This window comes from Rhinoderma darwinii, chromosome 1, assembly GCF_050947455.1.
Source record: "Rhinoderma darwinii isolate aRhiDar2 chromosome 1, aRhiDar2.hap1, whole genome shotgun sequence".
NCBI lineage: Eukaryota > Metazoa > Chordata > Amphibia > Anura > Rhinodermatidae > Rhinoderma > Rhinoderma darwinii.
In genome coordinates, this window is record NC_134687.1 from 45,826,532 (window position 1) to 45,843,350 (window position 16,819).

The 16,819-nt window shown below is 42.5% G+C and overlaps 1 protein-coding gene across 4 annotated transcripts in view; it reads left to right on the forward strand.

Annotated features, from left to right (window-relative positions):
• CPEB2 (cytoplasmic polyadenylation element binding protein 2) overlaps positions 1–16,819 on the forward strand; it is a 119,458-nt gene that overhangs the window by 66,242 nt on the left and 36,397 nt on the right. For 3 of the 4 annotated variants that reach the window (XM_075858238.1, XM_075858221.1, XM_075858231.1), the window contains exons 3-4: positions 5,133–5,223; positions 13,991–14,041. In XM_075858238.1, coding sequence (XP_075714353.1) covers positions 5,133–5,223; positions 13,991–14,041 — 142 coding nt within the window. Of the gene's footprint in view, positions 1–5,132; positions 5,224–10,464; positions 10,540–13,990; positions 14,042–16,819 lie in introns of those variants that run through there. The other variant, XM_075858248.1, reaches the window with a different exon arrangement.

The following is a 16,819-nucleotide window of genomic DNA, read 5'->3' on the forward strand; positions in this document are numbered from 1 at the left end:
AGGCTCTGAAGAGAGCCTTAAACTCAGGTGTGAACTCTGCCCAATACAGACATAACACAGAGCGGTATGAACTCAGGTGTGAACTCTGCCCAATACAGACATAACACAGAGCGGTATGCCAGCATGTCATTTCTAGTGTAGTTTTGAGAAATATGGATCATGCCAATCACTTTGATAAATTCATGCCATTCACCATGTCCTGTTCTGATGAGGGTAAATTCTATAACTTGTTCATAATCGTGACTTGTGTTATGAGTGACAGTATTGTTGATTAAATTTCATGGAGTGTTCTTCCATAAACTACGGCAGAATATGGGCACTTTATAACTAATGTAGTCAATAAAAGCCTACGGGGAACGATAGAGTACCGGGAATGTATACAGGCGTGCCAAAACAATGGGGAGCTTTTTTTTGTTACATTGATATTGCTGGAATGGTCATTTCTTGTCATAATGAAAGTAGATATGGAGGAATAAGGGCTAACACTAGTGCAGCGGCTGAACTATTGGGGTAGCAGCCTGCACTATGATGTCACTCAATCAAGTGGACTGCCACACTTGTTGCTGTGTCAATTGTCTAAAAATGGCATGTGTAGGTGAGGGGCATTATTAGGGTGTGTATGAGTTGTTTTTTTATATATGGGCCACTGTCACGATGCGGGGTGTGAACCCACTGGACCGTACCGCGTAGCGTAACGGCAGCTGACCAAACAGGTAAGTACAGAGTCTATAGTCCAGAGAGGGTACATGTGGCAACTTGGACAGCAGTAAGGCAGGCTCGGCTGGGACCAGGCGGCAGGTATACGTCTGGCGTGGCGTAGCAGAACAGGTGTGGTATGCAGCACAACACGACAACAGCTCAGCACGGTAAGGGATCTGGATAGCACGGGACACAGGATACAGGAACAGGGAACACTAGGAAACTGGAAGACACTGGGGGACCTTTAGCAAGACAAACTTTGGGAAACAAACAATGCTCAGGCAAAGAACAAGAGGGCAGGCACCTTTTTATAGTCCAGTTGCCTTCTGGCTAGATTGCAGACTTCTTGCAATATGCGCGCACTGGCCCTTTAAGGCCATGCACACGCGGGCGCGCGTGCCCTCCGGGAGACAGTCTCGAAACCAGGAAGTGAGTGCCGGCGCCTCACAGGAGGACGACGCTGCAAGGAACTCAGACGTCCATGGCCACGGCTGTCGAGGGGTAAGTCAGAACGACGGGCCGCGGCCATAGACGTTACAGCTGCACAATGGCTTAGTGGTTAGCACTCTAGTACTGAGATCCTGGGTTTGAATCTGACCAGGGCCAACATCTGCTTGGAGTTTGTATGTTCTCCCTGTGTTTGTGTGGGTCTCCAAGTTATTTTGGTACCTCTCACACCCCAAAAACATACCGATAGATTAATCGGCCTCATATGAATTTGGCCCTAGTGTATGTCTGAGATAAGGAAATTTGACTGTGAGGGACTAATGTAATAAGTGATGACAATCTTCATACAGTGCTATGGAGTATGTTGGCGCTAAATAAGCAGTGGGAAATAATGTGTCATTGTTTATGCGTGTGTTCTAGGGGGGCATTCGTAATGGAGTTTTTGTGATAGATTTTCGTTTAAAATAAAAAGGCATTATAACACGAAAACACGCCAGTGCGGGTCTAACCGTATTATCTGTTTACAGCCAAGCTTCAAACGTGTCACTTCCAGGAACGCTGACTATTTACCGCATTATCATATTGACCTTCATTGCAAATGACTTGTTAAATGGCTTCTAATTGGACGGCTCTGTTTGTTCCGGGGATGATCTCGGTTCTATCACTAGTCTCTTAGTGCACATAATATAAAACGCTAAGGACGGACTTGTCTGAACGCTTGTAATCTTCCACTACAATGCCCCTCTGTATTAGCAACGGCCGAGGGGTGCACAGAGCATACTTAATAAGGATAATCTGATTATCTTTCTTTGAAATACGATTCCAGCTCAGATACTGTTGCCTTCAAGTTTGATTTAACTTTTCCACTCAGCAGCAGTTTTATTCATTGTTCGACGTTGCTTCTTAAACTAGGTTAAATGACATTTTATAAACTGAGCGTCATTTACATTTACGCTATATACTGTCACCTAGGGAACACATCTAAGGCTCCGTTCACATCACATTCAGGCAATATAGTTGAAGTATATTTTAGAGCAGTGGTCCGTCTCTGGTATTCAGCTGTTGCAAAACTACAACTCTCATCATGCCCTAAAACCTGCAAAGCCATGTGCACCGATCCCGTGTCCCTTATAGTATATTAACTAACCATTCCCTGCGCTGCTTATCCTTCTTATATACAAACTGTACTCAAACTATAGGTGACCTCCATACGACCAATCGACAATCATTATTGGAAAGTTTTGTCCATGCTAACGTCACATCCTGCGGCATGGTCATGTGACGCCACATGGACGTCTTTTCATGTCGTACAGATTGCAAACAACGTGAACCAAATCATGTGATTCCATTCATTTTTTATAGGATTGGGCAGGAAAGGGTGAATGAGTGCTGGGGTCTCCTCTGGAGGGATGTAATGTGTGGTAGTATCATGAACCAGCACAGGAAGAGAAGACCCATTTTGATTTCCACTATGGGGCACCCATTCCTCTATATGTCACCCTGAAACTACAAATAAACTCCTCTAATCCAACATTTTGTAAAACTATTTAGTCATATTTTCGTTATATGTAATACATAAGAGGAAATACCAAATGCTACAAAAATATAACTACAATCCATTCTAGATGCAGTAAAAACTTGTCTTCCTCCTAATCATATAGGTATTTTTAAGGGTGTCTTTACATATAGTATTGACCGTTCATAGTTCTTCCTCTCTGGTATAAACAGTCTTTTATACATACGCTATATGTCTCAGAGGTTTTTTCCACCGACTTTTTCCATGTTTGCTGTGTGTTTACTTTATCCAGGCTGACCATTACTTTTCCGGGCGGTCAGACGTTGGCTGCCTGCATAGCTGCCCAGTTATGAAATATATACTTCCAGTTGACTTCTGATATCCTTATATTGAAATATATAGTTTTACCTCACATATCTTTTCCTAGAGTTCATCTATATTTGCCCAGGATTTTTTATGCACAAAACACTCTTTATGTGTCTGTACGCTTTTGTATACTCTATATCAGTGGTGGTTCCCAACCTTTTCTACCTTGAGAGCCACATTCAGTTTAGAGATAGTGGTGGGCCACATTTAACGCCAAGATTTCATCAAAGTCATATTACTGATATAAAATAGGAAACAACTAGAAACTATTCTAATCAACAATTACGTTACGTAATGGGCCATGCTCTTACATACAACCGGTTATAGGCACATGGCCCTCAACCCGCCCCCAAACATATTACCTGCCCCCCAAACATCTCAATGTGACTTTCCAAGATTGTGGGGGAGAGTAGTTCGGTATGGGGAGAGCTGTGGAGCCCTGTTAATGTTAAATGAAAATTCTATAGGTATTAGGATTTTTTTTTGGGGTGGGGCTGGGGGGAGTCAGAAACTGCTGATTACCTGCCCTCCTCTATTTGCTTGTGACCTTTACAAATTATTTACTTAGTGCAGGGAAAGGCCATGGTGGACATGAGAGGAGCAGAAGGAGGAGCCATTAGACGTTATTACAGCGCTGCGGCTGCCTCCTCAGACGTTTTGTTCTGAGAGAGAGGAGGCAGCTACAGCGCTGTAACTTTGTGGCTGCTCCTCTTCCAATTCCCCCGCACTACAGAAAAATCCAAATTACCGTCCGGAACTGCCGCTAATGTTCTAGCGATAGCCCACGAACCACACATCAGGACCTCACGAGCCACATGTAGTTTGTGAGCCACGGGCCACCCCAGCGAGTCACCCCTGCACTATATAATTGTTAAGGATCTGCCAGGCACAGCTTCTGTATCCACGCCCACAGGTAATCAGTCTGCACCTGCTTCTATGTCTGTGAGACTGACTCCATCTTCCACCACTCAGGATGGCAGGCTTAGGAGTGGGAGAGCCTATCACAGCCTGGCCAGACGGAGCTAGCTCCCGCCCTCTGTCTATTTATACCTGCCTTTCCTGTTCCTCCTTGCTTGTGATTATTCTCGTTTTGTTTCCTGGCCCTGCTGCAGCTACTGAACTATTTGACCCTGCTTCTTATTGACCCTGGCTTACTGACTACTCTCCTGCTCTGCGTTTGGTACCTCGTGCACTCCTGGTTTGACTCGGCTCGTTCACCACTCTTGTTGCTCACGGTGTTGCCGTGGGCAACTTCCCCTTTTCCCTTGCTTCTGTGTACCCTTGTCTGTTTGTCTGTCGTGCACTTATTGAGCGTAGGGACCGTCGCCCAGTTGTACCCCGTCGCCTAGGGCGGGTCGTTGCAAGTAGGCAGGGACTGAGTGGCGGGTAGATTAGGGCTCACTTGTCTGTTTCCTTACCCCCTTCATTACAATAATACTATATAATACTGATAGCTTTACCAGCTGCTGACTGACATTATACAGTGCATACTTATATAAATTTTAAATCTTTCACATAATAACCGCACATAACAGAAACTAAACCTATGCCACAACAAAAAACGAATTTTATAAAAACAAAGTAATACAAAGTTAAAATAGTTTCAGTATTGAGATTTGACCTCCTTGACAGTAATTGCCTATTCACATTGCGTCCGCAGTGTTTGCTATACCTATACGAGATATTCCTAACGTATACCTCTGACATAAGCTTTCGACGTATGCCGCTATATGGGCATATAGTGGCATACGTCGCCACTTTAATTGTAAAAAAAAGTATACCGCACAGTTATCGACTATGCTGTTCCATTCAGCAGAAATAAATCCTGCAGCAAAAAATATACCAGCCCGATGGAGGACAAATGGACACAAAATGGGAGCCAATGCCTACTGGAGCTTTATGTGATAATTTCTAAGGTCAATTTGTTACCGAGGTCAACGCCAACTCCTTTTTTGTTTTTCCAGTAGCTTGTTCCAATATAATTTCTTACTACATTACCTTACTGCATACCAGGCCAAAAGACGACATTATAAGTAAACTAAATGATACTTGATTGCTGCCACCTATGACATATTAATACACATCTGCTGTTGTTCTCTTGTAGGATCGTAGCAGAATGTATGACAGCTTGAATATGCACTCATTGGAAAACTCCCTCATTGAAATAATGAGAGCTGAACATGATCCCTTAAAAGGTGAGTAGACTTGATGTAAAATATTCTGCTACGTTCTTCGAACCTCTGTCCAAAATGTGAATGTAATAAGTAATGCATGATAATGTCTCTGTTCACCGTCATGGAATCCATCTGATTGACTGATAACGGGGTCCATCAAGTTTCTGTCAGGCTACGCAATTCTTGCTGTCACAAACACTGGAACCCACGACAGAATAAAACTAAGCGCTAGCCTTATGTAGGGCCTAACTCAAGGATGAATATTCCGTTTTGGATGGAATAAGATAAACTTAAAGAGGTTGTCTCATCAGAAAAATTCCTGTGCGTAGGTCCTATTAGGGCACATGGACGTCATAAAGGGGGAGTGGGTCATCCGGTCAGGACGCCTCTTTATGAGGCAGAGCAGAGAGAGGCGCTATCAATCATCTGAATGGCCTCCTTCAAATACTACATTTGCTGGGGGGGGGTCTTGGGAGTGATCACTTGATTTCCACGGTGGCTCCCATAAGAAACGGGTTGTTTATGATGAGACCATCCCTTTATCTGATGTTTGGGATGTTAGTGAGATACAAGTGTGAGTGTGGAGTTGGACTCTCCTGAGGTCAGCTGCTTATTTTATTTTTTATTTTTTTCCAAAACCAATGACTGGGATTACTAATCCACTACCTGACCAGACGCAGTGCTCACCCAGGTTTTTTCTGTAGAAGAAATCTCAGGTCTGTAACTGACTCCACCAAATTCCACTTTTTTTCTCTTTGCTGTAGTTGTGTTAATGAGACCTCCCAAGTTTTATTTTTCGGTTTAAATGACACATAATCACATGGCTGTTTTTGGCTTTATGATCAGGTCTAAGTACAGGTTTTTCTATGGATATGTTTATATCTCCCATACCTGGTAGTCACAAATATGTAGTTCGTGGGGATGGCAATACTTTTTATTATTCTGCTGTTTTTAGGATCCGATCCTCGTTTTGGATCAAAGAAATGCATGTAGCATCTACACTAAAAGTGTGATCTGTCAACTGAGCCTTAAAGGGAATCCAGTTTATATATACATTAGGGAACAAGCAATCCCTGATATGTCATTAAAACTGGAGATGTTCTTTTTGTAATACATGGTGACGTTGAGTCCCCTAGAACAAGACCCTCTTTTTGCAACAGCTTTCTACTTTGGCTAATAGAGAGAGTGTAAAAACCGCACGCCCGAAAACCACATCGCAAAATCGCAGCAATTCGCGGCACAAAACGTGTGTGGTTTTGCATGCTGCCGGCCCGTTTGAATACACCCTTACAGTAGCTGGAGAATATCTTTAGCCCACTCCATACAATGTGTGTATGATACAGCCGACACTTCACTGTACTGAGCGGGATTCCGCTCATTTAACCCCTTATGCTATTAGAAAGGGAGGGGCAACCCCCTCTTACAGGCCCACCCGCGACGCTATCATCGGGGTGCCGATGATTGTCATGGTAGCCTGGGGGGCTAATGAAGGCCCCCAGGTCAGTCATCTATGTACTCCTATGAAGCCCCTGCTTAATAGAAGACTGTCAAAATCACAATATACAGCAGTATATTGTGCAAGCAATCGCTGGTTCAAGTTCCCTAGGGGGACTAATAAAAAAAGTAAAAAAGAGTAAGATAAAGTATGTACAAAAAAATTATATTAATAGTTAAAAAAAACTTTTTCCATTTTCCCCCTAAAGCATTGTAAAAAAATAAATAATGATAAACATAATTGGTAGTGCCGCATCTGTAAAATTCGGAACTATTACAATTTGACATTATTTAACCCGCAGTAAAATTAAAAAAAATTTAAATAATCATATTGACCCGCGGAATAAAGATAACATGTAATTTCCATGTGAACGCCGTAAAAACAAAGCCCAAAAACCCATGAAGGAATCGCTGTTTATTTCCCATTCCACCCCACAAATATTTTTTTTCCTGTTTCCTAGTACAGTATATGGTACAATAAATGGTGCCATGAAAATCTACAACTCATTCTGCAAAACTCAAGCCCTCATACCGCTTTATCGATGGAAAAATAAAAAAGATGGAAGGTGGGGAGGAAAAACAAAAATGAAAATCCAAAAAATGGCTGCAACGGGAAGGGTTTAATTAGTCGCCCTACTAGAGCGCATACAATATTGAGTTTGTCATTTTGCTCTGTTCATAAACATCATATCAGCACCCACAAGATCAATAAGGCTCCTCTAATTCTGCAAAGGCCTGGGATGCTTAATCAATGGGATGTGTATAAAACCCTATTTATCATTATGTCGTGTAGGACTGGATGGCTGGCTGTTGGCTTTATAAATGACTCATTTCATGATTCAGGTCACTTTAATGTCCCTTTTTTTGTATTTTCATGAACGACATGTAGCCTCGGGGCCGGTGCCCTGCCTTCTACAGGGCCTTCTGACCTTGAAAGACTTGCCTTGTTCTTGGATGGTAATATAGGTGCCCCCGCCATTGAGTAGTCCTTGTAACTTGGAGACTCTGAGGAGATGCAGATTCATAAATGCTAACATTTACATGCCGCTGGCCGGCCCTGTGTAGCTGGGTATGTGTATGTGTATACTCCTAAGCACATTCTTCTGCTGGAAGAAAGCAAGCCTTTGTGTTTAGTAATAACTCCCCACTCATCGAAATAATCAAAACAAGCTCGGACAGGGCATCTTGTGTGCGGTGCGGCGGAACCGAGGAGAAAGTGGCTGGAATGTGAGGCACGTGGTTCACAGCACGCTCCTATGACTAAGCATCTTGTCTATGTGTATGTTTTGGCACACAGAAAACTCTTGTATTTTAGTACACCCTGTGCCCTCCCTATCCACCCTAGCATGTCATTGGATGTATACGCTGCCCTACACTTATTTCATTCACGCATCCAGGAATTTGTTCAACATTTATCATATTTCGGGAACATCTACCATTCCACACCAGGCACAAATAAAGCGCAAAATAAGATTTTATATATATATATATATATATATATATATATATATATATATATATATATATATATGTGTCTACATTCCAAGAATGGTAGAAAGAGAAACAATAGTCGTGCCGATAGCAACCGTTCCCAAAAATTACATCGGTTGGCTATAGATATTGGATTGGATATTGATATGAAGAACAAGGCCAGTTGTTCTCTCTTTAGTACCCATGGGCCCTGCCTTGAAAATGTCCATGTGGCAAGAGAGTGATGAAAGGAGATGGCATCTGATTTGTGAGTAAGACGATAACCCTAACCCATACACATTAGATAAAAGTCGCCTGGAATGGCTGATTGCGAACATTTCAATCGATTTTTAAACTTTCATGCGAGTCCGATGGCCAACAATGACGATTGGCTTCTAAAAAGATAATTGGTCATGTTTCTTTTTTTCCGCCTGGCTGTCGACTGAAACTGTGTGTGTATGTCGTGATTTGACAAATACTCGAGGCATTTTATATTTATTATATTTCTCCGGACATTTTAGATTGATGGCCTATCCTTAGGAATGGTCATCAGATCGGTGGGGATCAGACTACAGTCACCACTGCTGATCCTAGATTACCAGGCATATCACCGTACATATCCATAGCGGCTGTGCCTGAGATTGCCGTTCCATTCCTATTCAAGTATCGTAAATGGGACTGAGCTACAATCCCAGGCACAGCCGTTATGTTACGGCGCTGTGCCTGGTAAACATTGAAGACCCTTTAGTTTGTTGATCGTCAGGGGTGCCAGGAACCGAACCCATGGCAATCTGAGTTTATTGACCTATCCTAAGAATAGGACATTAATATAAAATGGCTGGAGTACCCCTTAATTCTGGACGTTGATAGTCGGATCAGTAATGTGAACAATCATGTGGCCAGCTTTACTTAAAATTACTACATATGAGATTTTGCTGAGAGACCAAGTTTGAATCCAAATTTTGCATCAATAAAGAAGGTTTTCCCCCTAAATTCAATCACCAGTAACTATAAGGTTTTGAATTTTACTTTTCTATCAAGTTGTAACATGTTCTGCTCAGCTGTTTCTACATTATATCTGCTTATGGGGAACCTTGGTGACATTCAATATGGCTACTATTAGATCTCTCTCAGGGATTGCCACTCTGCTTTTTCTGACTCCTGAGCAGCAATCTTGCTTTGTGACACAGTAACCTATTCCCTGTTGTCATTTCACTGCATAGTTGGAAAGATTTCCTGCAAAAGAGTCAGAGAAAGCTGGATGACAATGGCAACAATATTTGTCATCCATCTTTCCCGGAAGCAGATATAACTAACAGGAACAGTACAAGAAATCTTAATGACTAGTGATTATTTTTTAATGCTCCGTAATCTTCCATACACAGAAACTCCAGTGTAGTGTCTCACTGGCCGCCATCTCTCTGGAGACCTAGTTTCTATTTTAATGAGGGACCTATTCATTGAAAAGCTGTTTCTGGCCTACTTTACATAGTACTCGTGGTTAGGTCTCCGATTTATACTGGTCCCTGGGGATTTTTATGACTATTTGAAACAAAATATAACAGAAATAAATGTATAAGTTCATTTGAGGGGAAGTCTCTATGAATTTCTATATTAAATACACCAGGCCTCATGTATAAAGACTATTGTAGAGAAACCATAGCAACCAATCAGCACCATAGCAACCAATCAGATTCCAGCTCTCATTTTTGTAGTGCAGGTACGAAAATGAAATCTGTGATTTGATTGGTTGTTAGGGTCAATGCCTTTGCTGGTAGTTATACATTAGTTTCCTGTATGTAACAGTAGGCTGCCATTTTGGAGTAGCCCAAGGTAGACGTTCCATTTCACAGAGAGGCCTTGTTAATGCTGACTGGTTTTTTTATTTTCTTTATCACAGCAGACAAATATTACTGTAAACAAAGTAGATTTATTAGGAGCTTATTCATACATTATAATAGTGAATCGTACAGTGTTTTGAGTCTGATGCTGTACTTCAAAGAGAACCTGTCACCTCTCCTGACATGTCTGTTCTAGTAACTTATTGTATTCCCCATGAAATAATTCTGGAGAATCTTTTCTCAGAACTCTTAGTTGTCCTCTGTTATCCCTCCTAGAAATGTATGAATAAATTGACAACTAGGTTTTACCAGTGTGTCCCTACAGTTTGACACAGTCCAATCACTGCTGACAGAATGAGACTGTAGGGACACACCCCTTTGACAAGGGGAATGGTAACACCCAGTTGTCAATTTTTTTTTAGAAATTTCCAGAAGGAATACCAGAGGAACGGCACAATGCAAGAAAATATGTTCCAGAATTGTTATTTTATGGGGAATACAAGTATTTACTTCCATGGAAATGTCAGGCGAGGTGATAGGTCCTTTTTAACCCCAGTCTTTGCTGGCCCGATTTTGAGGTCTTTTTTTCCCCTGAATAAATTTCAATGGGGAAAACACATTTAGGGTATGTTCACACGGCCAAATTTCAGACGTATACGAGGCGTATTATGCCTCGTTTTACGTCTGCAAATAGGGCTGCAATACGTCGGCAAACATCTGCCCATTCATTTGAATGGGTTTGCCGACGTACTGTGCAGACGACCTGTTATTTACGCGTCGTCGTTTGACAGCTGTCAAACGACGACTCGTAAAAATACAGCCTCGTCAAAAGAAGTGCAGGACACTTCTTTCAGACGTTTTTGGAGCTGTTTTCTCATAGACTCCAATGAAAACAGCTCCAAAAACGAGTTGGTAAAAAAATGAGTTGGTAAAAATGCGAGTTGGTAAAAAACGTCTGAAAAGCAGGGTCTGTTTTCCCTTGAAAACAGCTCTGGATTTTCAGACGTTTTGGTTGACTACGTGTGAACATACCCTAAAGGAAAATTGCATGCAAGAAAAAAACTAGTAATTGTCAATATCACTCGTGTGCATTAAGGACCTCAATACAATATGTAATACAGAAACATATTGTAGTCCTATTGTTTAGAATTGCATGTCCTATGTAGCACCATATTGCCCCCTGGAAGCGCAGAAGCAGGTTTCCCATATTTACCAAGATTTAAATTCCGATGGCGGGACATTTGCAAGCCAAACTCACTCTCTGAGCGGATGCACCCAAAACGGCGACAAATGGCCCTTATAATTCAACATTTGCATAGACACCACCCTTTTAGGGCTCGTCCAGAAGTGGTGGAGTTTTTCCGCTGCAAATGTTGGTGCAGATTTGAGGCAATTACGCAACGAATCTGCACCAACATTTGCATATTTGACAGGTAATTCAGACGTTGCAGAAAACACAGCGGACTTGCCACAGATTTCAGTTTTTGCATTGCAAAGGCTGAAATCCGCAGTGAAATTCCGCTTCTCCGCAACAGACAGTGCATGCTGCGGAGGGAAAATTCCGCGCCGCAGCCTATGGTCCGCAGCGGAGTTTTCCGCAACGTCTGAACTAACTTGCCTAAAAATGTATTGAAACAACTGTAAAAAACGGCCGCTGGAGAATCCCACAGCAATTCTGCCACGTCTGGCCGTGCCCTTAAGGTCTGGTTCATTGGACAGTCCCAGGGACAACGGCACAGTTGACAACTATGGTATTTCTAGGGGACAATACAAACTCATATGCGGCATACAATTAAAAAATGCTGCAATTTTTTTATTCAGATCCAATAAAACACGTCCATATATTACGGTATAAAAATATGGCATTTTGCATTCGTCCATAGGAATGTATTACCACAGTATTTGGGATCCGTATCGTACAGCACATGAGCCCCAACGAGGGAGGAACCGCGCTACTGCATGTGCCACACTCATACCCAAACTTTCTCTCTTACAACTAACCCCATTTATCGCCCCTGCGGCAGGTTTTTATTTAGGTTTTTACAGCTGTGGAGTTTAATGCGTAAATGAACTATTGTCCTTATTTTTATGTTCTTGTTTATTTTAAGATCAGTTTGGCCGCACAGCACAGTGGGAGTACTATGTCAATGTTAGCTTCATTCTGAAATCACCTGGAGCACATTTCCTGAACGGATAATGATATTTTTTCCCTAATAAGTCGTTTGTAGCCACAAATACGCACACACACACATACATACACAAAAACACACACACACACACACAAAAACGCACGCACACACACACACACATACACACACACATACACACACACACACACACACATACACACACACACACACATACACACACACATACACACACATACACACACACACACAAAAACGCACGCACACGCACACACACACACACACACACATACACACACATACACACACACACACACACATACACACACACACACAAAAACGCACGCACGCACACACACACATAGACACACGCACGCACACGCACACACACACACACACATAGACACACACACACACACATAGACACACATACACACACACTCATACAGACACACACACACACACACACACACACACACACACACACATACACACGCATACACACACACATAGACACTCATACATACATACACACACACATAGACACTCATACATACATACACACACACACACACACACATTTTGTGAAACCTTTCATTTGTGCATTATGGCTCCATTCAAGTCTGTGGAAGATCTTGCAACTTTAGGGATCTTTGATCTCTAATCTAAAAGTTTGTCGGTACCTATAGGGGTCCTAGCCCACCTATGAAATTTTCAGACATTTCTCCATGAATACCAGAGTTACACTGTAGATTTTTTTTAACTAATCTATACAAATGTATAAATAATTGTTTTTGGAAGGGCGAGCTGAAGTATTTATTAGTACTATTTTGAGGTACGTACGAGTCTTTGATCACTTTTTATTCAATATTTTGAGCGCACTAAGGTATTCAAAAACAACTACATTTTGGCATTGTGTTTTTTTTTGTTTTTTTTTTACTGCATTCACCCTGTGGGACAAACAATGTTATATTGTAATATTGTTTAGACTTTTACAGATGAGACAATACCAATTATGTTTATTTTTTAAACAATTTGACATTATTTTAGTAGAAGAATGGGAAAAGGGTTTATTTTTTTTCTACTTAAGATTTTTTTATATGTTACTAAAAATTATTCTAAATGTAATTTAAAACTTTATTTAACAATTTGTTGATGACAACCATGGGCAGCCCGGGATCGCTTCACGGGGGGATCGCTTCCTCCCTCTTTCTAATAGCTTTCAAGCTGCGGTCGCTATTGACCGCAGCATCTTTACAGCGAAGCAGATGGGATCGGAGTTGTCTCCAAACCCGGCCATTAGTGCGAGGTGTCAGCTATATCATACCTCTGACACCCTCCATGTTTGGAGCAGCCAGTGAGCCGGCTCCATACTCCCCATCTACCGTCTATGACGTACAGTTACCTCCAATGTCAGTTAGGGGTTCATTTGAAGACGTTATAATGTACGTTTTGCCCGGTCACCCTGTATACGGCTTTATGTAGTGCAGAATGGTGCCATACTTGTCCTCTCCCGAGCAGGAATACACAGGGGACTGTTCCGGGAATGTCACTACATGAAGATGTCTGTTCTTTGTGGATTATGTTTGTGCCGGTTGGTTTATTGGACATGAGAAAGCTGCTTTCTGCTCAGGATATAGAGAGGGTAAAGAGACAGGAGAGGTGGGGGCAGGTATCCAGAGGTCAGCACATTTGGGGACTGCAGGCAGCAAGGGAGAGGGCGCTTGTCCTATTGGATCAGATGCAGAGGTGTAACGCTGAACAATATTTAACCCTGTCCCTTACTTTTGCCTGTTCACTTCATGTTGCGTAATCTTTTTTTTTTTTTTTCTCTAGGTCGTTTGAACTACCCCCATCCAGGAACGGACAGTCTTCTCATGCTGAATGGTAAATAATTTAGTTGCTTGATTAAATATTAGCTTAGCAAACACAATATTCTGTCACTCAGTGTATTCCCGGTGTAGTGTGTCAACCTATATGTAGCAGAGCTGAGTTTAATATAGAAAGAACAGCATGTGTGATACTTCTACCAACTCCAGATGGCAATGCCACTGATTTATCAAGCTAATCTGCCTCTTAGGAGCCAATGCAAGCCCCCCACCCATTACCTTTGATGTCAGGGCAAATATGGATCTGTCAGAATGTTTCCTGCTGTCTGATCTGTAGGGGCAGATGTGTCGGAAAGCTTCTTATCTTTGGAAATAACACACGTTTGGCGGAGCTGACCTTGCATGTCAATGAAGAAATCGGGACTGATAGCCATTGATGGTTTCCTGGATCTGCAAGATTATCCCATGCCCGCAACAAGGCCTTTCCTATTTTGACTATGCCAGGGTTGGCAAGGTGGCTGGTATAGACTGATAACCCCCTTTGGGTGTTGTAATGGAGACCATATTGGTTATTCCAAAATAGTAGAATATTTAACAACGGGACAACACAGGACAATGCAAGGTGATTATTTTGGTTTTAGGGGATCCTGCTCCGTAGCGCACTTCTTCTCCTATCTATTTGTCTTTTTGCTTGTCTTTTTACTTTTCGCACCAAAGCTTTGTGTTGATTGTTCATTTTGATCCTTGGCTCCAGGGGTTAATAAATCGAGGGCAATGGAAGCGTTGACCTTTAGCCCCTGCAAGAATAATTATCAGCGTGCATAGCTATTGATCTAGCGACTGATCACACGGCGCACTATAGGATTAATCTTTCCACGCTAGATTCCCCTCAGCGAGAATTTATTTGGTGCTTAATCTAAAACTTGAGGACTGTTCCGATGATCTTGTCACCTGGAGCCGCCATTAAAATGCTTTATAACTATACACAATAGCCTCCGAATCCATGTCCTCTATGAAACATTTTATTTTTATGACGGAACAAGAATAATTGCTTTTGACACAAACGACTTATTCCCCCTCCTCATTTACATAAATGGAAGTCCGGAATAATCTAAATATGATGGTTATCACTACAGCCCTACATAGAAGTCATGCCCTCCATTACTATGGTATTTGCATTAGTTCCCCCAGCAGTCTAACATGCTCCGACGTACTTTGCGCCCTCTATCTACTTATTCTCAGTGGGCGATCAATCCTGTTGAACTTGTGATGGGGATGTTCTTCTATACAAAACAGCCAATCTGAACAAGTATAGCTGCAGTGTACAGCATGGGGGAGGGACAGAGCAGCAGCCTGGTAAGACATGAGATAGATTTCAGACTACCTCAGCCTCCAACTAGACATTGCTGCAAAGAAAGTCTGGGCTCACACCTGCGTCGGGTCTTTCCGTTGTTCTGCTCCGTCAGAGAAGCCAAACAAGGAAAAAAACAGAAGCGATGTTTCCGTTGCACCACAAACACCACCACCGGCGGCCGATGGTTACTATTGACTTTAATAGACTTCGTCTGGATTCCGTCGGGGCGTCGGTGGCTTTACCGGAAACAATATTGCAGCATGCTGTGCTATTGTTTCCGGTAATCTCGGGCGGCTCTGCGACAGAGACCCCGAACACAGATGAGAACGAGGCCTTAGGGTATGTTCACACGGCGGGGGTCCGTAACGGCTGAAATTACGGGGATGTTTCAGCCTGAAAACATCCCCGTAATTTCAGCCGTACCGGCATGTGCAGGCGCTTGAACGCCGCGTCAATTACGGCCGTAATTAGCGCTGCTATTCATTGGAGTCAATGAATAGCGGCTCCAATTACGGCCAAAGAAGTGACAGGTCACTTCTTCTACGCGGGCGTCTATATACGCGCCGTCATTTGACAGCGGCGCGTAAATATACGCCTCGTGTGAACAGACAAACGTCTGCCCATTGCTTTCAATGGGCAGATGTTTGTCAGCGCTATTGAGGCGCTATTTTCGGGCGTAATTCGGGGCAAAAACGCCCGATTTACGTCCGTAAATAGGCCGTGTGAACATACCCTTAGAGTCACTAATGGAACAGAGCTGACACTAGAGAGAGTTAAGGACAGGTCAGTATTACTAATAGGTAGTGAGTTATATATCAGTTTTTATTATAAACGTCTGTATTTTATTACGTTTTTCATAACATCCTCCATGGAGGAAAAGTGCAAAAATAGCACCAAAGAGCAAAGGAAAGGCATTATATGCATTCAAATAGGGCAACGCAGTGCCCAACGATATTGGCATGAAATACTGAGGGAGGAAAGAGGGGTAGAGAAAAAGTCAAAAGGTGAAGAATGTGAAGGGAGGGAAGAAAAACAAACCGCAAAATTAAAAGGAGCCACATAACAGTAATCACAAATAAAGAAGCGGTCATGGGTGCCTACAAAAGACCAGAGCCGATAGCCAGAGAATCCCATGTCAGCTTAACTGTCCCCCTCCGAGGGTCTCACTCAGGGGGAGTCCTGCAGTTGTAACCATATAGCCTCATATTGAGAAACTTGGGAGAAAATATATCAACAGATTTACCACAGTTTTATGGTGCACCGTTGCGCTAAGATTTGTAACTTTTTAGGGGCAGGGTTTAGCCAGAGGGGAGCGGAACAACAGATTTATCATCATTTATGCTAGAAACTGGCCTAAGTTATAGAGCAAATCTACACCTGCTCATAGAAGGCGGCGGGGATGTAACCGCTAGGAGCCGCACGCAGCTGATCTATTCATACTCTGTGAGATTGACGGAAACAGCAGAATGGTCAGACCCCCAC